The sequence below is a fragment of the Lates calcarifer genome, linkage group LG8 (genome assembly GCF_001640805.2).
Source record: "Lates calcarifer isolate ASB-BC8 linkage group LG8, TLL_Latcal_v3, whole genome shotgun sequence".
In the NCBI taxonomy this organism is placed as follows: domain Eukaryota; kingdom Metazoa; phylum Chordata; class Actinopteri; family Centropomidae; genus Lates; species Lates calcarifer.
This window is the reverse complement of record NC_066840.1, coordinates 11,799,836-11,822,426: the sequence shown is the minus strand read 5'-3', so window position 1 is coordinate 11,822,426 and position 22,591 is coordinate 11,799,836. Positions and strand designations below refer to the sequence as shown.

The following is a 22,591-nucleotide window of genomic DNA, read 5'->3' as shown; positions in this document are numbered from 1 at the left end:
AAAGTCCACAAGTGTTGCATACCACAAACAAGTACAAAAGCAATTGGCCAACAAGTCACAGAGTAACAAATGGAGAATATAGTATTTACTCTGAAAATAGTGGCACAGATGTGTAATCCTAAATTGGCATTATGTGAAGGAGTATGGTAGGTGACACACAACTCCTTCAGTTGTCAAAGGCAGCACAGTAAATTCTAAGGCTTATTTCAAATGTGGTCTTTAAATGATCAACTGCTTTGGAGAAAAAAATTACATTATGTGTAAAAGTAAAACATTAACTCATTAGCTGCCTGGTGTTTTATATGCTATCACCCTTACCTTTTCTTTATTAGGTAAAGTCTGAGTTCTGGTAAAAGTGTCTCCTCCGTTAATACTGATCAGTTCTCCATCTACAGGCGGAAACGGTGCGGGGAAAACCACTATGTCACTCTTGAGCGTGTCTGAGCTGAAACAGACGTCATACTGCTGAGTAGCTTTAGAGTAAGACCAGCTCCCGTCAGGGTGGGTGGTGATCATTGGAGGACCGTACCTGCTGAAACTGCCATCTGTCCTGTGACATTTGACAGCTATTAAACTGATGAGACTCAGCAGAAAGATGACTGAGACCGACACAATGGCGATCAGCAGATACAGGTTTAAGTCAGAGAAGCTGTCCTCCTTTATGGGCACATGTCTGAACTGAGTCTGGATGTCAGCTGTGCTTTCAACCACCACCACATCAATAGACACAGTAGCTGACAGGGAGGGTTCTCCGTTATCAGAAACCAACACCACCAAGGGGTGAGTTTTCAGGTCATTGTCACTCATTCTCCTCTTAGTCCTGATTTCCCCGGTGCTGGTTCCGATCCTGAAGAGGTTGTTTCCTTTGGGCTCAGAGAGGTGATAAGAAAGCAGCGCATTGTATCCAGAGTCTGCGTCTACAGCCCTGATCTTTGCTACAAAGTATCCCGCTTCAGCAGAATAGGGGATGCTCTCACTGTTAACGGAGCCGTGCTCAGAATAGGGCGCGAGAATCGAGGGACTGTTGTCATTCTCATCCAGGATAAAAACATTCACAGTCACGTTGCTGCTGAGCGGAGGAACACCAGAGTCTGTGGCCTGAACTTTAAACTGAAACGTTTTTCAACTCCTCAAAGTTAAAAGACTGCAGACTGACTATATCTCCTAGTCTCTGAGTTGATGTTTACAATAGAAGTTATAGGAATACTTTTTGAAATACCATCTAGTGAAGAATATGTTACTTTCGCATTTTCTCCTATATCAGGGTCAACTGCAGTTATAGTGAAGATAGTAGCTCCCACTGCACTATTCTCTTTCACATATGCATTAATCATAGGACTCAGAGAATAAGAGGGGCGATTGTCATTTACATCAGAAATGTGAACAGGAATAACACTGGTGCTAGAGAGAGGCGGAGTGCCTTCATCAGTGGCTATGATGGTGACATTATATTGAGAAACACTCTCTCTGTCAAGAGGTCCATCAACTGTTAATGAATAATAATTTTTGTAGTTTAGCTTAAGTTTAAAAGGCACCACCCCAAGAATTTTAGCATCTTGTGAGACCATTATTACCTCCATCTTTGTCAGTCACAGTCACCAAAGCTACCACAGTGCCTATCTCAGCGTTCTCTTTAACTGGGCTCATAAGAGATGTGATAATGATTTCAGGTATGTTGTCGTTAACATCAGTTACTTCCACTAACACTTTACCATGCACACTTCGAGAGGGTGTGCCCCTATCTCTTGCCTGAACACGAATATCATATGCTGTATGCTCTTCATAGTCTACTTTTCCTGTCACTGTTATTTCCCCTGTGTCTGGATTTATTGAGAACAAAGTTTCAGGATTGAAATTTCCTCTTTCAATAAAAGAATACACTATTTCACTATTTATTCCCTCATCTAAATCTGTAGCACTTACAGTCAGTATAGATGTCTGATATGGAGCGTTTTCAGTGACCCGGGCCTTATACAGAGGTTGACTAAATACCGGAACGTTGTCGTTTAGTATCAATGACATTGTACAACTATTTTTAATGTACCAGACCGGGCAGGTTTTCCTCCGTCCAGAGCAGTTAAAGTCAGACGGATAATAGACTGTTTCTCCCTGTCTAAAGATTTCTGTAGCACCAGCTCAGCAGACTCACTGTGCTGTCCACCGCTCTGTACGTCCAGTGAGAAATACTCATTTGCACTCAGCTTATAGCTCTTTACCGAGTTACTGCCCGTGTCTGCGTCGTTTGCCATCGGAAGTAGGTACCTCTCCCCGGTAAAAGACGATTCCGAAATATTTAAAGTTTTCTCATTTTCACGAAAAGACGGTGCATTGTCATTGATATCAATAATCTGGACCTCTATGCGATGCAGCTGCATTGGGTGGCTTAGAATCGCTTCTATATTCAGGGAGCATTTTGCTGTATTTGGACAGAGCTCTTCACGATCAATCCTATCGCAAACATATAAAGCACCAGTTTTTAAATTCCACGTCAAAATATTTCTTAGAATTCCCAGCAACAACTCGTAAATCCCGTTTTTCCAGCTCCTGGACATTAATTTGTAAATCCTTAGCGAGATTTCCCACTACCGTTCCTTTGTCAACCTCCTCGGAAACGGAGAACGAGAGCTGCCCCGTGGAGCCATCACAGAGACAAAGCAAAGCTATTATATTTATCCAAATCGTGCCTGTTAGTCCTCCACGTCCCATCGTTGACACAGAATGAAAGAAATGATCATTTTCGAACATGTCCACACTTTAAGTGAATAACAGTCGAGACCTCTCTGTCTCGTGAGCATTTGTGTATTTTCTGACAAAGCAGCGGAGCTACTGATGCTTCGCACGCAGAGGAGGAGTCTGGGGGGAAAAAGGAGCCACACGAATATCATGGTCTCCAGCGACACCAACTGTTGTTTTGGTGCTAGTGTAGAATGACGTGGATATTCTATACTTAATAGCCTATATTTGTGCAGAGGTTCAAAGCAGTGGAAAAATCAACTTCAGTGAAAGAGTATGTAATACCTCGCTCACTACAAAACGCAGTTTTGGTCCGTAAATAAAGACTGTATCCGTGTTGTCTTACCATGGCAAAACACATTTAAGAAGTGTTACATAGTCTGCTATCAGTGTTTTTATGATATGAAAGCGAGGCAACATTTGCTCGTGCACGTAAACACACCATTCAACGTCCAGCACCATGGACAGCGTCACCACCGGTCAATAGAAGAACATCTCACTCGATTATTCAGCAACTATATACCACAAAAATTCTCCACCATCCAGCATCATACTAGGGAATGGCTTTTACTGTGATCGGTCAGCTGATTATGTACATTTTTTACCCTCCAAAGTACCACTTTGTATCACGTTGTTTTCACAGTCACACATACAATGTATAATCACGAAAAGTCAGCAAATGTTGAAATGATCCCAAATCTGATAATATGATGACCAAAACTTCAAAACTCATTTTCAGAAATTCAATAACACACTGACCAGAGACCCCAGATTTACACTTTAGTCATCAATTACTCACCTTTTCTTTATTAGGTAAAGTTTGAGTTCTGGTAAAAGTGTCTCCTCCGTTAATACTGATCAGTTCTCCATCTACAGGCGGAAACGGTGCGGGGAAAACCACTACGTCACTTTTGAGCGTGTCTGAGCTGAAACAGACGTCATACTGCTGAGTAGCTTTAGAGTAAGACCAGCTCCCGTCAGGGTGGGTGGTGATCATTGGAGGGCCGTACCTGCTGAAACTGCCGTCTGTCCTGTGACATTTGACAGCTATTAAACTGATGAGACTCAGCAGAAAGATGACTGACACCGACACAATGGCGATCAGCAGATACAGGTTTAAGTCAGAGAAGCTGTCCTCCTTTATGGGCACATGTCTGAACTGAGTCTGGATGTCAGCTGTGCTTTCAACCACCACCACATCAATAGACACAGTAGCTGATAGGGAGGGTTCTCCGTTATCAGAAACCAACACCACCAACGGGTGAGTTTTCAGGTCATTGTCACTCATTCTCCTCTTAGTCCTGATTTCCCCGGTGCTGGTTCCGATCCTGAAGAGGTTGTTTCCTTTGGGCTCAGAGAGGTGATAAGAAAGCAGCGCATTGTATCCAGAATCTGCGTCTACAGCCCTGATCTTTGCTACAAAGTATCCCGCTTCAGCAGAATAGGGGATGCTCTCACTGTTAACGGAGCCGTGCTCAGAATAGGGCGCGAGAATCGAGGGACTGTTGTCATTCTCATCCAGGATAAAAACGTTCACAGTCACGTTGCTGCTGAGCGGAGGAACACCAGAGTCTGTGGCCTGAACTTTAAACTGAAACGTTTTCAACTCCTCATAGTTAAAAGACTGCAGACTGACTATATCTCCAGTCTCTGAGTTGATGTTTACAACAGAAGTTACAGTAATACCTTTCGACTCACCATCAAATGAATATGTTACTCTAGCATTTTCATTTATGTCAGGATCGACCGCAGTTATCGTGTAGATACGAGCTCCAACCGGACTGTTTTCTTTTACATAAATGTTAATCACTGGTTCAAGGAAACGAGGTGCGTTGTCATTGACATCAGACACCCGAACAGTAATAACGCTGCTGGTGGATAGAGGCGGGGTCCCTTCATCAGTCGCTGTAATCGTGACGTTGTAGAAAGAGCATCCTTCTCTATCAAGAGGCCCGTCTACAATTAAAGAGTAGTAATTTTTGTAATTAGAAGTTAGCTTAAAAGGTGTAGAACCAATTAACTTACAATTAGTGTGACCGTTTTTTCCTCCATCTTTATCAGTCACTGTCACTAAAGCAACAACGCTTCCTATCTCAGCATCCTCTTTAACCGGGTTCGCGAGTGACGTCACTACAATTTCTGGGGTATTGTCATTAACATCAACTACCTCCACCAGTAGCTTCCCATTTGCCCTTCGAGGCGATGAACCTCTGTCTGTTGCTTGAACATGTATTTCATAAGCTGACTGTGCTTCATAATCCAAATTGCCCTTAACCGTTATCTCACCAGTCTCTGCATTTATAAAAAACACATCCGCAGGATTGAAGTTTCCACGCTTGACAAAGGAGTAAATTACCCTCCCGTTGTCCCCCTCATCTAAATCTGTGGCATTAAGTTGAATTACTAAGGATCCAGCGGGAGCATTTTCATTTACACGTGCCTTGTAAAGTGTTTTGCTAAATGATGGCGTGTTATCATTCACATCTAGAACATTTACATTTATCTGTACAGTTCCAGTTTTAGGAGGTTTGCCTCCGTCTACAGCAGTCAATATTAGTTTAACAACAGCTTGTTTTTCTCGATCCAAAGCTTTAACCAGTACTAACTCGGCATATACACTATGTTCTCCACCACTCTGTACATCTAAGGAAAAATATTCATTTGGACTCAGCCTGTACGTCTTTACTGAATTGCTGCCTGTATCTGCATCAAGAGCCAGAGGAAGCAAGAAGTGCTCGCCTGTGGGTGAAGATTCAGATATGTTAAGTGAATGTGACTTCTCGACAAACGAAGGTGCGTTGTCATTTAAATCAACAATTACAACCTCAATCCGGTGGAGTACCATAGGATTGCTCAGTATGGCCTCTAAGTTCAGTGTGCATTTTATTGTGTTTGGACAAAGCTCCTCGCGGTCTATTCGCTCATTAACATAAAGATCACCCGTTTTAACATTTGCCTCGAAATATTTCTTACTGTACCCTGACACAATATTCAGATTCCTCGTTTGCAGGTCTCGAACATTGACATTTAAATCCTTAGCAAGATTCCCCACCACGGTCCCTCTGTCCACCTCCTCGGAAACAGAGTATGATATCTGAGCAGCAGATCGGTCAGATAAAAACAGGATGAACAGCCAACAGAGAATTTCGTTATTCCTTCCGCTGCCCATCGCTGCTCTCAAAGAAAGGGTCGCGAAACAAATTGTATTCATCCATAAAACGCCACTCGATCGGTCAGCATTTTTATTCCCATCCACTCCGGTCCTCTGCTTTTCGTCGTCTTCCGCGTTCCCCTCACAAAGCACTCCCTGTCTGCTGAGCTTCACACGGAAAGGAGGGGACTGAAAACACCGAGCTCACAAAAAAGTGTGGTCATTAGCGACCCCACGCGTTACAACTACGATATGAAAAAAGTTTCAAATACCAAGCAGCACAACCTGTTTATCTCATACTGAAACAGCAGCAATGTACTGTATTTTAAAGTTTTTAATTGAATAAGAATTGTTTAAATAGTTATGTAAAGAGGAAAAGATTACGCTTAATAATCACAAATGAAAAAAAAATGGTTCAAAACTTATGAAAGGCATGTATCCACCACAGAGATGGGTTAATAACAGACGTCAAGAATACTACCACTATCTACTATTTGGGGCCCATTCAACACACAGTAAACCAAATGATTTTCCTCACTGTCACCTCAAAAAACAACCGTAAACAGTCAACAAATCGACAGCCCAAACAATTTTATAAAAACAAATGAGTCTAATTTAACCCTCTCAAGTCAGAATTTTTGGGTTGTGAGCCAAAGAAGACCAAGAGGACACCAGTTTGTTTTCAGCACCATGGATAGCTGCCTACAAGTCCACTTGCAGATCCCACCATTTTCTGTTACAAATCGGGTCCCTTAAGTCAGGTCTGTTATCTGTTTGCAGAGCTATTTCCATGTGTTTTTGTCATGTCTGTAAATTAATTTAGAGAGAGACTATTCAGGTAGGCCTGAGAGTTAAAACACACTCAAGACAGTAAATTTAAATTTAATGAAAAACTCAACTCACCTTTTCTTTATTAGGTAAAGTCTGAGTTTGGGTAAAAGTGTCTCCTCCATTAATACTGATCAGTTCTCCATCTACAGGTGGAAACGGTGCGGGGAAAACCACTACATCACTCTTGAGCGTGTCTGAGCTGAAACAGACGTCATACTGCTGAGTAGCTTTAGAGTAAGACCAGCTCCCGTCAGGGTGGGTGGTGATCATTGGAGGGCCGTACCTGCTGAAACTGCCGTCTGTCCTGTGACATTTGACAGCTATTAAACTGATGAGACTCAGCAGAAAGATGACTGACACCGACACAATGGCGATCAGCAGATACAGGTTTAAGTCAGAGAAGCTGTCCTCCTTTATGGGCACATGTCTGAACTGAGTCTGGATGTCAGCTGTGCTTTCAACCACCACCACATCAATAGACACAGTAGCTGACAGGGAGGGTTCTCCGTTATCAGACACCAACACCACCAAGGGGTGAGTTTTCAGGTCATTGTCACTCATTCTCCTCTTAGTCCTGATTTCCCCGGTGCTGGTTCCGATCCTGAAGAGGTTGTTTCCTTTGGGCTCAGAGAGGTGATAAGAAAGCAGCGCATTGTATCCAGAGTCTGCGTCTACAGCCCTGATCTTTGCTACAAAGTATCCCGCTTCAGCAGAATAGGGGATGCTCTCACTGTTAACGGAGCCGTGCTCAGAATAGGGCGCGAGAATCGAGGGACTGTTGTCATTCTCATCCAGGATAAAAACGTTCACAGTCACGTTGCTGCTGAGCAGAGGAACACCAGAGTCTGTGGCCTGAACTTTAAACTGAAACGTTTTTAACTCCTCAAAATTAAAAGCCTGCAAACTGACTATATCTCCTGTCTCTGAGTTGACGTTTACAACTGATGAAATTGGAATATTCTTTGGAGAACTGTCTAACAACGTGTAAGTCAGTTTTGCATTATTGTCCAAATCAGCATCAAAAGCACTTATCGTATAAATAATGGAGCCTGTTGGACTGTTTTCTTTCACATAAACATTAATGACAGATTCCATAAAACGAGGTGCGTTGTCATTGACATCAGAAACATGAACAGTAATGACCCTGCTGCTGGACAGAGATGGACTTCCTTCATCTGTTGCTGTAATAGTAACATTGTAAACAGAAGTGTTTTCTCTGTCCAGTGGTCCATCTACTACTAATGAATAGTCATTTTTGTAGTTGGACTTCAGTTTAAATGGAACAGATCCAACTACTTTACAGTTAGCTGCACCATTGTTTCCTCCATCTTTGTCACTCACTGAAATAAAAGCAACTATTGTCCCCAGCTCTGCATCTTCTTTTACAGGAGTCATCAGTGACGTCACTGATATTTCTGGGGAATTGTCATTCACATCAATTATCTCTATCAATAGTTTAGCATGTGCACTACGAGGAGAAGCGCCTTGATCCATTGCTTGAACTCTGACCTCATAAGCAGGCGTCTCTTCATAATCTAATGTTCCCTTCACAGTCATTTCTCCAGTTTCTGAATTTAGATCAAAAATATTTGATGGATCAATATTACCTCGTTTGATAAAGGAATACAGGATCTTACTGTTCATGCCCTCGTCTGAATCGCTTGCATTTAACTTAATAACAACTGTTCCGAGACTCGCATTTTCTTTGACACGCACTTTATAAAGAGAGTTACTGAAAGTGGGTGTATTGTCATTAACATCTATGATATTAATAGTTAACTGCAAAGTCCCTGATCTAGGAGGTTTTCCTCCATCTACAGCGGTCAGAATAAGTTTAATTACTGGCTGTTTCTCTCGGTCTAAAGCTTTCTGCAGCACTAACTCAGCAGACACACCGTGCTCTCCACCGCTCTGCACATCAAGCGAGAAATGTTCATTTTGACTCAGCTTGTAGGTTTTTACTGTGTTGCTTCCTGTGTCCGCATCCACTGCTACTGGGAGAAGAAATCGCTCTCCTGGTGACAGTGATTCAGAGATGTTAAATACATGCGATCGTTCAATGAAAGAAGGCGAGTTGTCATTTATATCAAGAATATTGACTTCGATGCGGTATAAATTCATTGGATTATTTAAAGCAGCTTGTATTTTGATGGAGCATTTTACCACATTAGGGCATAGCTCTTCTCTGTCTATTCTCTCGTCAACAAAGAGATTTCCGGTTCGAAAATTCACGTCAAAATATTTCTTTTTGTAACTCGAAACAATACGTAGATCCCTGGTTTCTAGATCCTGTGCATTGAGGTTTAAATCCTTAGCGATATTCCCCACTACGGTGGCTTTGTTCACCTCCTCGGAAATGGAGTAAGATAATTGCGAAGCAGACCAGTCACAAAGACAAAGCAGTGAAACAATATGAATCCAGGCGTATCCTTTTTGTCGTCGCACATACATCGTTGATGCAACAGAAGAGATTATTGTAATAGCTCATTTATCCACGGTATATGTCTTTCCGGTCAAAGTCTCCTTGTTCTGTTTTAGCTCCTTCTCTTCTCGTCTCAACACCGAGTGTCTGACAAACTATAGTGACCGATGGCGATTTTATTTCCCCATGCAAAGAGGAGGAGTTATGCACAGAAACATTAACATCCATGGTCTCCAGCGACATCATGTGGTGAATGTTAGATAGTCGCTCACTAGTAATTTGCAATAGAAGTGTAAATGCAGCACACCCTCCTAAGTTGATTTTGATCTAAATTCGCGAACAAACAATACAAAAATAATAACGTATACATTTGGAAACACCAATGTTGAGTATTTAAACATATTATTCAGAGTACAACAACCTTCCAGTGCTGGATATTTCAACAGCACTAAGAACTGGTGGGATGTCAAAATAATGTAATGTATTTTGGGGATAAAAAAAAGGCAAACAAAAAATATTGCCTTTAGTTTTACCATTTAAATACCACACTTTTAAAGCTGTATGAATTAATAATGCTAATCATGAAAAAAAGACATATATTATGAATCAGGTTTTTCAAAGGAAGCATAAAACACATTCTGAATGCTTTACTTCAGTACCACGGACAGCACCACTGAATCAAATGTTTTGTAAATATTTAAGAGATATTTTCAGAAAAAATTTAAAAATGTGTTTTAGAGCAGAATACTGAAAGCGAACACTGTGAGTTCAGCACCATGGAAAGTACTGAGTCAATAATAGTAATGAACTGCTTAGTAGAGTTAACTTATAGTGTTGAGACTTTTTAAAATGGGAGGAAATTGTAGCTGAAAGGTACTGTATGTTTTTAAACAGTGCTATGATTTCAATATCTATATGGTTTTAATAGATTTTCAATTGATCTTTTCTTTGCTGCGCCACACTGTCAGCTAAAGACAGAAATGAACAACTTAGTTCTTTCAGTGTTTACTACACTGCAATATTCTATAAATATGTGGCCTAAAATTCATTGTTGGTGCATCTTGCTTCAACGAAGATATGTAACTTTTAGACTAGAGCAATCTAATTGCCACACATTCTGAAAGGTCTACAACTTATGTTTCAACTGGTTGTTGTACTTAAGAAGCCTGATCTGAATGAGCACTGATCATTTACATAAATTACTTTTATAAACTGTGGTTGCAATAAAGCTCATGTTTGTTTTGTTATCACCAACTGGCAAATGAGGAATTAGTTCCCTTGCCTTACTGACACTTGAATAAATTTTCTATTCATGCACGCTTGCACTTGTATAAAAGAGGGTGGTTCTCTCAAGCAGTCACTGAAAACTGTATTTCAGATAAAGTTGCTTAAATCCCAAACCAGTTACTCAAGCATTCACTGCAAAGTATAACCTACCTTTTCTTTATTAGGTAAAGTCTGAGTCCGTGTGAAAGTGTCTTCTCCGTTAATACTGATCAGTTCTCCATCTACAGGCGGAAACGGTGCAGGGAACACCACTACGTCACTCTTGAGCGTGTCTGAGCTGAAACAGACGTCATACTGCTGAGTAGCTTTAGAGTAAGACCAGCTCCCGTCAGGGTGGGTGGTGATCATTGGAGGGCCGTACCTGCTGAAACTGCCGTCTGTCCTGTGACATTTGACAGCTATTAAACTGATGAGACTCAGCAGAAAGATGACTGACACCGACACAATGGCGATCAGCAGATACAGGTTTAAGTCAGAGAAGCTGTCCTCCTTTATGGGCACATGTCTGAACTGAGTCTGGATGTCAGCTGTGCTTTCAACCACCACCACATCAATAGACACAGTAGCTGACAGGGAGGGTTCTCCGTTATCAGAAACCAACACCACCAAGGGGTGAGTTTTCAGGTCATTGTCACTCATTCTCCTCTTAGTCCTGATTTCCCCGGTGCTGGTTCCGATCCTGAAGAGGTTGTTTCCTTTGGGCTCAGAGAGGTGATAAGAAAGCAGCGCATTGTATCCAGAGTCTGCGTCTACAGCCCTGATCTTTGCTACAAAGTATCCCGCTTCAGCAGAATAGGGGATGCTCTCACTGTTAACGGAGCCGTGCTCAGAATAGGGCGCGAGAATCGAGGGACTGTTGTCATTCTCATCCAGGATAAAAACGTTCACAGTCACGTTGCTGCTGAGCGGAGGAACACCAGAGTCTGTGGCCTGAACTTTAAACTGAAACGTTTTTAACTCCTCGAAGTTAAAAGCCTGCAAACTGACTATATCTCCAGTCTCTGAGTTGATGTTTACAACTGATGAAATTGGAATATTCTTTGGAGAACTGTCTAACAACGTGTAAGTCAGTTTTGCATTATTGTCCAAATCAGCATCAAAAGCACTTATCGTATAAATAATGGAGCCTGTTGGACTGTTTTCTTTCACATAAACATAAATGACAGACTCCATGAAACGAGGTGCGTTGTCATTGACATCAGAAACATGAACAGTAATGACCCTGCTGCTGGACAGAGGTGGACTTCCTTCATCTGTTGCTGTAATGGTAACATTGTAAACAGAAGTGTTTTCTCTGTCCAGTGGTCCATCTACTACTAATGAATAGTCATTTTTGTAGTTGGACTTCAGTTTAAATGGAACAGATCCAGCTACTTTACAGTTAGCTGCACCATTGTTTCCTCCATCTTTGTCACTCACTGTAACTAAAGCAACTATTGTCCCCAGCTCTGCATCTTCTTTTACAGGAGTCATCAGTGACGTCACTGATATTTCTGGGGAATTGTCATTCACATCAATTATCTCTATCAATAGTTTAGCCTGTGCAGTACGAGGAACAGTTCCTTGATCCATTGCTTGAACTCTGACCTCATAAGCAGGCGTCTCTTCATAATCTAATGTTCCCTTCACAGTCATTTCTCCAGTTTCTGAATTTAGATAAAAAATATTTGATGGATCAATATTACCTCGTTTGTGCAGCGAATACAGTATCTTACTGTTCATGCCCTCGTCTGAATCGGTTGCATTTAACTTAATTACGAGTGTTCCGGGATTCGCATTTTCACTGACACGCACTTTATAAAGCGATTTGCTAAACGTTGGTATATTATCATTGACATCTATTACATTCACAATTATTTGCAATGAGCCTGATCTTGGAGGTTTTCCGCCATCTACAGCGGTCAGAATAAGTTTAATTATCGACTGTTTCTCTCGGTCTAAAGCTTTCTGTAGCACTAACTCAGCAGACACACCGTGCTCTCCACCGCTCTGCACATCAAGCGAGAAATGTTCATTTTGATTTAGCTTGTAGCTCTTCACTGAGTTGCTTCCTGTGTCCGCATCCACTGCTATAGGGAGAAAATATCGCTCTCCCGGTAAGGATGATTCGGAAACATTTAAAGAATATGTTTTATCAACAAAAGCAGGTGAATTATCGTTTATATCTAAAACATTAACCTCTATGCGGTGTGCAGTCATTGGGTTGTTTAAAACAGCTTGTATTTTTAAGGAGCATTTCACGACATTAGGGCACAGCTCTTCTCTGTCTATTCTCTCGTCAACAAAAAGGTTTCCGGTTCGAAAATTCACGTCAAAATATTTCTTACTGTAACTCGAAACAATACGCAGATCCCTGGCCTCTAGTTCATGTACATTGAGGTTTAAATCCTTTACGATATTCCCCACTACGGTGCCTTTGTTCACCTCCTCGGAAACGGAGTAGGATAACTGCGAAGCAGACCAGTCACAAAGACAAAGAAACACAACAATGTGAATCCAGATATGTTCCTTTTCTCGTCGAATAACCATTGTTGATACATCAAAAGAACCGAGCCTAATCGATCATTTATCCACAGTACTGATATTCACATCCACAGCAATATTGTCGTGTGGAAGCTCCTGCCCTTCTAGTCACGGCAGCTTCCGCGGGTGTACTAATGGCTGATGACGATTTATTTTTTCCCATGCAGGGAGGAGGAGTTTTTGACAGACAAACACATTCAGGTCTATGGTCTCCCGCGACCTCGTGTGGTGAAAGGTAGATAAGCAAATACAACCAAGTGTATCACATAACAAGATTATTTAAAACATTATGAAAGACCTAAGTGGTTAGATTTGCTATTTTAATATTTATAGTGTAACAACCCTGACCCAATGGAAGAGTGCAAATTACGCAACCAATATGCATATACAAAAAAAATTGCGTTGAAATTAATTCTATACTGTAGTTGGCATTTTTTTTATCCTGCAAATAACAAATATCATAAATTACAGAAACAAGCGTGTTTTACGCAGGTTGGTAAAGGAACCAGTCAACACGAATTCTAGCACCACGGACAACGCACTGTCAGTACATTCAGTTTCAGGAGGCATTGCAAAGTATAACAGAAACATACCAGCTTCATACTCCCGAAGTTGCAAGCTCAGCGCCACAACGATGATTCAATTCATGCAGAGAACAGCTTAAATCATTTCAATCACTAATGAAATGCTTTCAACGGGAATAAAAGTAGCGGGTTTTGCAACCGAATGACAGAGACGGAGTTCAGCACCAAGGAGAGCGTTCTGAAAATCCTGGCAATAAACATGTTCAGTCGTCCCACTGAAACACGACTGTTAACTTTCAAACGGTTGAAACTTGGAATCACGGCACAGACCTCACAAGATAGAAAACACATGGTATCATTCCTGCAGTGGTTAGAAATTATATTCCTATTTCAACATGTAGCGTAAAAGTAAAGTGGGGCCGTCACTGAAGTTAAATTAGTCAGTACAAAAAGCGTGATAAATTGGGAATCAGATTTATATAGAGATATTTTGTTGCCCAATTTAGGCCCTAAACGTTTTATATATCTGAGAACTGTGTATCTTGTCACTGATCAACAACCAAGAAATTGCATTAAGTTTTTTTTCTTTTATAATAGACTTGTTGAGTTTTACAAGCATTCAGCTCAAATAGCTTACCTTTTCTTTATTAGGTAAAGTCTGAGTCCGTGTGAAAGTGTCTCCTTCGTTAATACTGATCAGTTCTCCATCTACAGGCGGAAACGGTGCAGGGAAAACCACTACGTCACTCTTGAGCGTGTCTGAGCTGAAACAGACGTCATACTGCTGAGTAGCTTTAGAGTAAGACCAGCTCCCGTCAGGGTGGGTGGTGATCATTGGAGGACCGTACCTGCTGAAACTGCCGTCTGTCCTGTGACATTTGACAGCTATTAAACTGATGAGACTCAGCAGAAAGATGACTGACACCGACACAATGGCGATCAGCAGATACAGGTTTAAGTCAGAGAAGCTGTCCTCCTTTATGGGCACATGTCTGAACTGAGTCTGGATGTCAGCTGTGCTTTCAACCACCACCACATCAATAGACACAGTAGCTGACAGGGAGGGTTCTCCGTTATCAGAAACCAACACCACCAAGGGGTGAGTTTTCAGGTCATTGTCACTCATTCTCCTCTTAGTCCTGATTTCCCCGGTGCTGGTTCCGATCCTGAAGAGGTTGTTTCCTTTGGGTTCAGAGAGGTGATAAGAAAGCAGCGCATTGTATCCAGAGTCTGCGTCTACAGCCCTGATCTTTGCTACAAAGTATCCCGCTTCAGCAGAATAGGGGATGCTCTCACTGTTAACGGAGCCGTGCTCAGAATAGGGCGCGAGAATCGAGGGACTGTTGTCATTCTCATCCAGGATAAAAACGTTCACAGTCACGTTGCTGCTGAGCGGAGGAACACCAGAGTCTGTGGCCTGAACTTTAAACTGAAACGTTTTTAACTCCTCGAAGTTAAAAGACTGCAGACTGACTATATCTCCAGTCTCTGAGTTGATGTTTACAACTGATGAAATTGGAATATTCTTTGGAGAACTGTCTAACAACGTGTAAGTCAGTTTTGCATTATTTTCCAAATCAGCATCAAAAGCACTTATCGTATAAATAATGGAGCCTGTTGGACTGTTTTCTTTCACATAAACATTAATGACAGACTCCATGAAACGAGGTGCGTTGTCATTTACATCAGAAACATGAACAGTAATGACCCTGCTGCTGGACAGAGGTGGACTTCCTTCATCTGTTGCTGTAATGGTAACATTGTAAACATAAGTGTTTTCTCTGTCCAGTGGTCCATCTACTACTAATGAATAGTCATTTTTGTAGTTGGACTTCAGTTTAAATGGAACAGATCCAACTACTTTACAGTTAGCTGCACCATTGTTTCCTCCATCTTTGTCACTCACTGTAACTAAAGCAACTATTGTCCCCAGCTCTGCATCTTCTTTTACAGGAGTCATCAGTGACGTCACTGATATTTCTGGGGAATTGTCATTCACATCAATTATCTCTATCAATAGTTTAGCCTGTGCACTACGAGGAGAAGCGCCTTGATCCATTGCTTGAACTCTGACCTCATAAGCAGGCGTCTCTTCATAATCTAATGTTCCCTTCACAGTCATTTCCCCAGTTTCTGAATTTAGATCAAACATTTTTGATGGATCAATATTACCCCGTCTGATAAAGGAATACAGGATCTTACTGTTCATACCTTCGTCCAAATCTGTTGCATTCAATTTTATTACCGCCGTTCCGTGTGAAGCATTTTCACTCACACGTACTTTATAAAGTGATTTACTAAAAACTGGTGTATTATCATTGACATCTATTACATTCACAATTATTTGTAATGAGCCTGATCTTGGAGGTTTTCCTCCATCTACAGCGGTCAGAATAAGTTTAATTATCGACTGTTTCTCTCGGTCTAAAGCTTTCTGTAGCACTAACTCAGCAGACACACCGTGCTCTCCACCGCTCTGCACATCAAGCGAGAAATGTTCATTTTGACTCAGCTTGTAGGTTTTTACTGTGTTGCTTCCTGTGTCCGCATCCACTGCTACTGGGAGAAGATATCGCTCTCCTGGTGACAGTGATTCAGATATGTTTAACCAATAAGACTGTTCAATGAATTCTGGAGAGTTGTCATTTTTATCTAACACACTAATCTCAATGCGATGTGCAGTCATTGGATTGTTCAACACAGCTTGTATTCTTAGGGAGCATTGTGCCGTGTTCGGGCAAAGCTCTTCTCTGTCTATTCTCTCGTCAACAAAGAGGTTTCCGGTTCGCAAATTCACGTCAAAATATTTCTTTTTGTAACTCGAAACAATGCGCAGATCCCTGGCCTCTAATTCATGTACATTGAGGTTTAAATCCTTAGCGATATTCCCCACTACAGTACCTTTGTTCACCTCCTCGGAAATGGAGTAAGATAATTGCGAAGCAGACCAGTCACAAAGACAAAGCAGTGAAACAATATAAATCCAGGCGTATTCCTCCTTTCCCATCGTTGTACAATGAACACTGGATCCCCGCTAAGCATTTATTTCCAGATAATAAATAAATCCGTCATAACACGAATATCCAGCGGCAGCAGCAGCCGTTCTCGCCACTATACAATCCCAGTCTCTCTCTAAACTGATGGCTAGTGACGGTTTTAGGTTTTCAGTGCAGGGAGGAGTTTTACACGTAGCCCTCTGTTACAATTATATCCATGGTCTCCAGCGACATCATGTGGTCAGTGGAAGTCACGTCAATATAGATGTCACATCAATTGGCTTTGATGTATGAAAACAAAATCTATGGCTATTTTTGAGTCTCGTATGTCATTTCATATATTATATCTAAATATTTAATAACAGACGTTTTCAAATTTAAATCTTAAAATTTTTAGGACAAATTCAAGGTTGCAATAAAATTCCAGTGATGCAGTGTATTCAGAAAAATTATTATTTTACAGAATTTCAAGGAAGATTTGAGTCTTATCTAAAATAAATCAGTTGATTAGTCAATCAACTAATCCCTGAAAGAATATGAATTCAAACGATTTTACTCAGAAATGAAGATAGTTTAACAATAGAAACACCCAGAAGGCTCACGGAAGTCAAAGGCTGCATAGACTCATTTCAGCACCAAGGAGAGCTCTGTACATTTAGGCTGTGAACTGATGCACTGTTCAGAGCCGACACTATAAGATGATCCTTTTTTCAACGACTGCCATCTAAGGACCCTAAAACATAAAGTGTTTCTCTGTCAGGCATTAAAAAAATGGTGGCCGAATTCCATAACGGATGTGACCGTTTATTAGTTGTATATGCTCACGTGAACAGAGAAAGTCGTTGTTATGTCAACTGGGAACCTATTACCACAACTCAGATCCCGTTGAGTTGTCTATGTACAGTTACACTAAATTCTTAAAACAAAACATGTTAATCGTGGCAATTGTAAAGTAAAAACGCTTGAATGAAAACTGAAGAACACATACCTTTTCTTTATTAGGTAAAGTCTGAGTCCTGGTAAAAGTGTCTCCTCCGTTAATACTGATCAGTTCTCCATCTACAGGCGGAAATGGTGCGGGGAAAACCACTACGTCACTTTTGAGTGTGTCTGAGCTGAAACAGACGTCATACTGCTGAGTAGCTTTAGAGTAAGACCAGCTCCCGTCAGGGTGGGTGGTGATCATTGGAGGACCGTACCTGCTGAAACTGCCGTCTGTCCTGTGACATTTGACAGCTATTAAACTGATGAGACTCAGCAGAAAGATGACTGACACCGACACAATGGCGATCAGCAGATACAGGTTTAAGTCAGAGAAGCTGTCCTCCTTTATGGGCACATGTCTGAACTGAGTCTGGATGTCAGCTGTGCTTTCAACCACCACCACATCAATAGACACAGTAGCTGACAGGGAGGGTTCTCCGTTATCAGAAACCAACACCACCAAGGGGTGAGTTTTCAGGTCATTGTCACTCATTCTCCTCTTAGTCCTGATTTCCCCGGTGCTGGTTCCGATCCTGAAGAGGTTGTTTCCTTTGGGTTCAGAGAGGTGATAAGAAAGCAGCGCATTGTATCCAGAGTCTGCGTCTACAGCCCTGATCTTTGCTACAAAGTATCCCGCTTCAGCAGAATAGGGGATGCTCTCACTGTTAACGGAGCCGTGCTCAGAATAGGGCACGAGAATCGAGGGACTGTTGTCATTCTCATCCAGGATAAAAACGTTCACAGTCACGTTGCTGCTGAGCGGAGGAACACCAGAGTCTGTGGCCTGAACTTTAAACTGAAACGTTTTTAACTCCTCAAAATTAAAAGCCTGCAAACTGACTATATCTCCAGTCTCTGAGTTGATGTTTACAACTGTTGAAATAGGGAAACCTTTCGGATAATTTTCCATTAATGAATAAGTCAGTTTAGCATTTTCATTTGTATCTGCATCCTGCGCAGTTATTCTTGTTATAATATCTCCCACTTTACTATTCTCTTGCACGTAAATATTTGCATTGGCATCTGGGAAACGGGGCGCGTTGTCATTAATATCAGAAATTTGCACCGTAACTACAGCAGTGCTAGAAAGAGGTGGATTACCCTCATCGATAGCAGTAATGGTTACATTGTACAGTGCTACAGTCTCTCTGTCAAGGAGACCGTCAACTATAAATGAATAATAGTTTTTGTAATTTGACGTTAATTTAAAAGGGACTGAATCTTTAACTTTACAACTGGTGAGGCCATTTTGCCCTCCATCTTTATCAGTCACCGTTACCAATGCAACCACTGTTCCAATTTCAGCACTTTCCTTCACTGGACTCATTAGTGAAGTTATAGAGATTTCTGGTGCATTGTCATTGACATCGACAACCTCTACCAGCACTTTTGAATAACCACTGCGAGGGGAAGCACCTTGGTCTGTTGCTCGTACTCGTAACTCATATGCATTGTTTTCCTCGTAATCCAAGTGAGCCCTGACAACCATTTCACCGCTTTCCGGAATAACAATGAATTTTTCAGGAGAGTCCACATTTCCTCTTTTCATTAAATAATATTTGATGTCTGAATTTGATCCTTCGTCTAAATCGGTTGCATTTAGTTTCAGTATTGTTGTACCTACATGTACATTTTCGCTGACACTGACTTTATAAAGCGACTTGCTAAACGAAGGCGTGTTGTCATTAACATCTATGACATTGACAAGAATCTGCATAGTGCCAGATCTGGCAGGTTTTCCTCCGTCTACAGCTGTTAATGTTAGTTTAATAATGGGCTGTTTTTCTCGGTCTAAAGCTTTCTGCAGCACTAACTCAGCAGACATACTGTCTCCTCCGCTACTCACGTCTATGGAGAAATGTTCGTTTGGACTTAACTTGTAGGTTTTCACAGAATTACTGCCAGTGTCTGCATCATGAGCTGTTGGGAGCGGATATCTCTCTCCCGCTGAAGAAGATTCGGATATATTAAATACGTGGGTTTGTTCGAGAAACAATGGTGCATTATCATTGATGTCGAGAATGCTGACTTCAAGACGATAAATGTTCATAGGGTGGCTCAATAGTCCCTCTATATTTAAGGAACACTTTGGTAAATTCGGACAAAGCTCTTCGCGGTCTATCCTTTCATGAACAAGTAAAGCTCCTGATTTTAAATTAGCCTCGAAATATGTCTTACTGTATCCCGACACAATCCTAAATCCTCGTTCCTCCAGTTGCTGTGCATGAATGTTTAAATCCTTGGCGAGATTCCCCACCACTGTGCCTTTGTCCACCTCCTCGGAAATGGAGTAAGAAATCTGAGCTGCAGACCATTCAGATAAACAAAGAATAATGGCGCACAACACCCATTCGGCCTCTCTACGCTGTTGACACCACATCCTTTTGTTTGGATAAAGAATCAAGGCAAATAAACGTCATTAATCTACAAAAACACCTAAATATCCAAAAGAAAAAACACGCTCTCTTCATTTAGGAACCATCTTTCAAGACGAAGTGGCTTACTAACCCAGCCCCTACGAAACGCACAGGCTGTTCATTATTTCATCGACAATGGAGGAGGAGTTTTAGGTCATCAGTGAACACGATTGAATGTATGGTCTCCAGCGACATCTTGTGTTCCTTTGATAGACCACCGTGGATGCTTTATTAACCTCATCTCATGAGACAAGGCCTTTTCTTACAGAAAACACCACAAATGTATGACTGATTGACTGATGATCGGATTCCCCCAGGCATTGTTCTCGTGTGTTTGTTTTAAAAACAAAATAGTAACAGCAGAGAAAGAGTTCAATGAATTTGAGACTATTAATCTGAGAGAAATGTATATATAATATTTAAAATGAATTAATAAATTATGGCATGTGACTATTAATAGCTCTTAGCGCTGAACATATTTAGTAATATCCTATCGCCTCCAAAAACATTAAAAACGCACGTTTCACAAGCCAGAAGATCACTTCCTCTCTCCCCTTCATATTTTATCAGCTTAATGTATTTGTCGTGCTTAGTGCTAGAACTTCCAGATGTGTACAATTATAAAATGTTTTGGAGGTTTATATAAAAGTAATGTATTTGTTTTTATTTCTATTTTTTAAAAATAGACCGAGAGACCGCAAATAGATATCAGCACCATGGAGAGCGCCTTTTCCGTTAAGCATAATCAGAGAATATAAAAACTGTGGACATACACAATCTGTGAGAGTGTTTTACATTTCCAGATAGTTGATAATATGTTTTCCTCTCGTTGATGGAGGAAATCACACTTGCGCAAAGTATTTCTTAATTTGTTTCTTAGAAATATCTGGGGATAAATGCACTGCACTTTTCTGCGTGAGTCCATGTTTTTGCGTTCACTTAAAGCAGCTAAGGATATATATGAAAGACAATGTGTGCTCTGATTGATAGTGTTCATGCTGTGTGACTCTTACCTTTTCTTTATTAGGTAAAGTCTGAGTTCTAGTAAAAGTGTCTCCTCCGTTAATACTGATCAGTTCTCCATCTACAGGCGGAAACGGTGCGGGGAAAACCACTACGTCACTCTTGAGCGTGTCTGAGCTGAAACAGACGTCATACTGCTGAGTAGCTTTAGAGTAAGACCAGCTCCCGTCAGGGTGGGTGGTGATCATTGGAGGGCCGTACCTGCTGAAACTGCCGTCTGTCCTGTGACATTTGACAGCTATTAAACTGATGAGACTCAGCAGAAAGATGACTGACACCGACACAATGGCGATCAGCAGATACAGGTTTAAGTCAGAGAAGCTGTCCTCCTTTATGGGCACATGTCTGAACTGAGTCTGGATGTCAGCTGTGCTTTCAACCACCACCACATCAATAGACACAGTAGCTGACAGGGAGGGTTCTCCGTTATCAGAAACCAACACCACCAAGGGGTGAGTTTTCAGGTCATTGTCACTCATTCTCCTCTTAGTCCTGATTTCCCCGGTGCTGGTTCCGATCCTGAAGAGGTTGTTTCCTTTGGGCTCAGAGAGGTGATAAGAAAGCAGCGCATTGTATCCAGAGTCTGCGTCTACAGCCCTGATCTTTGCTACAAAGTATCCCGCTTCAGCAGAATAGGGGATGCTCTCACTGTTAACGGAGCCGTGCTCAGAATAGGGCGCGAGAATCGAGGGACTGTTGTCATTCTCATCCAGGATAAAAACGTTCACAGTCACGTTGCTGCTGAGCGGAGGAACACCAGAGTCTGTGGCCTGAACTTTAAACTGGAACGTTTTTAACTCCTCGAAGTTAAAAGACTGCAAACTGACTATATCTCCTGTCTCTGAGTTGATGTTTACCATTGTGGACAGTGGCAATGAGTTACTGTTGTCATGTAAAAATGAATAGCTCACCCGAGCATTTTGATCAATGTCAGCATCAGTCGCTGAAACTGTTTTTATAACTGCTCCTACTGGACTGTTTTCTTTCACATAGACCCTGATTATAGTTTCTGTGAATATTGGTTTGTTATCATTCACATCTGAGACGTGTACAGTAATAACACTCGTGCTGGAGAGAGGTGGGCTCCCCTCGTCAGTAGCAGTGATGCTGATATTGTATTGAGATGCGCTCTCTCTGTCAAGAGGACCGTCCACCACCAACGAATAGTAATTCTTATAATTTGATTCTAATTTGAAAGGGACATTATTGGAAATTTTACAGTTCACCATCCCATTTTTACCTCCGTCTTTATCAAATATTGAAACAAGCGCAATAGCTGTGCCAATGGACGCGTCCTCTTTCACAGTGTTTAACAAAGATGTGACTGAAATTTCAGGAGCATTGTCATTGACGTCTAACACTTCAATCAATAGTTTGGCGTGTGAGGTCATCGGTGAGGAAGCTCCATCACTGGCTTGTACTCGAATCTCAAAAGCATTATTTTCTTCATAGTCGATGTTTCTTTTATTTGTTACAGTCCCAGTTTTTTCATCTATAGCAAAATCGTCAGTTTTAGTCACACGGTCTATTTTACTGAAGGAATAGAATATTTCTCCGTTGTGACCTTTATCTAAATCGGTAGCATTCAGCGTTATTATAGATGTTCCAATTTGCACATTCTCATAAACACTGGCCTTATAGAGTGTTTGACTAAATATAGGAGGATTATCGTTAATGTCTAAAACATTGACTATGATAAC

The 22,591-nt window shown here is 41.3% G+C and overlaps 2 protein-coding genes across 39 annotated transcripts in view; both read right to left on the bottom strand.

Moving 5' to 3' along the window:
- LOC108899128 (protocadherin alpha-C2) overlaps nucleotides 1-22,591 on the bottom strand; it is a 166,933-nt gene that overhangs the window by 36,595 nt on the left and 107,747 nt on the right. For 6 of the 38 annotated variants that reach the window (XM_051072300.1, XM_051072301.1, XM_051072310.1 and 3 more), the window contains exon 2: nucleotides 319-529. The exons of 23 other annotated variants lie outside the window; for them this stretch is intronic. In XM_051072300.1, the coding sequence (XP_050928257.1) occupies nucleotides 319-529 (211 nt within the window). Of the gene's footprint in view, nucleotides 1-318; nucleotides 530-3,532; nucleotides 6,143-6,787; nucleotides 9,488-10,574; nucleotides 13,842-14,108; nucleotides 16,785-17,455; nucleotides 19,971-22,591 lie in introns of those variants that run through there. 9 more of the 38 variants (XM_051072306.1, XM_051072305.1, XM_051072298.1 and 6 more) reach the window with 9 other exon arrangements.
- Nucleotides 1,906-3,511, bottom strand: zgc:123181 (uncharacterized protein LOC735300 homolog). The gene is given in 2 exon segments (XM_051072337.1): nucleotides 1,906-2,483; nucleotides 2,485-3,511. Coding segments are annotated over 2 exon segments (732 nt in total). The 5' UTR covers nucleotides 2,746-3,511; the 3' UTR covers nucleotides 1,906-2,012.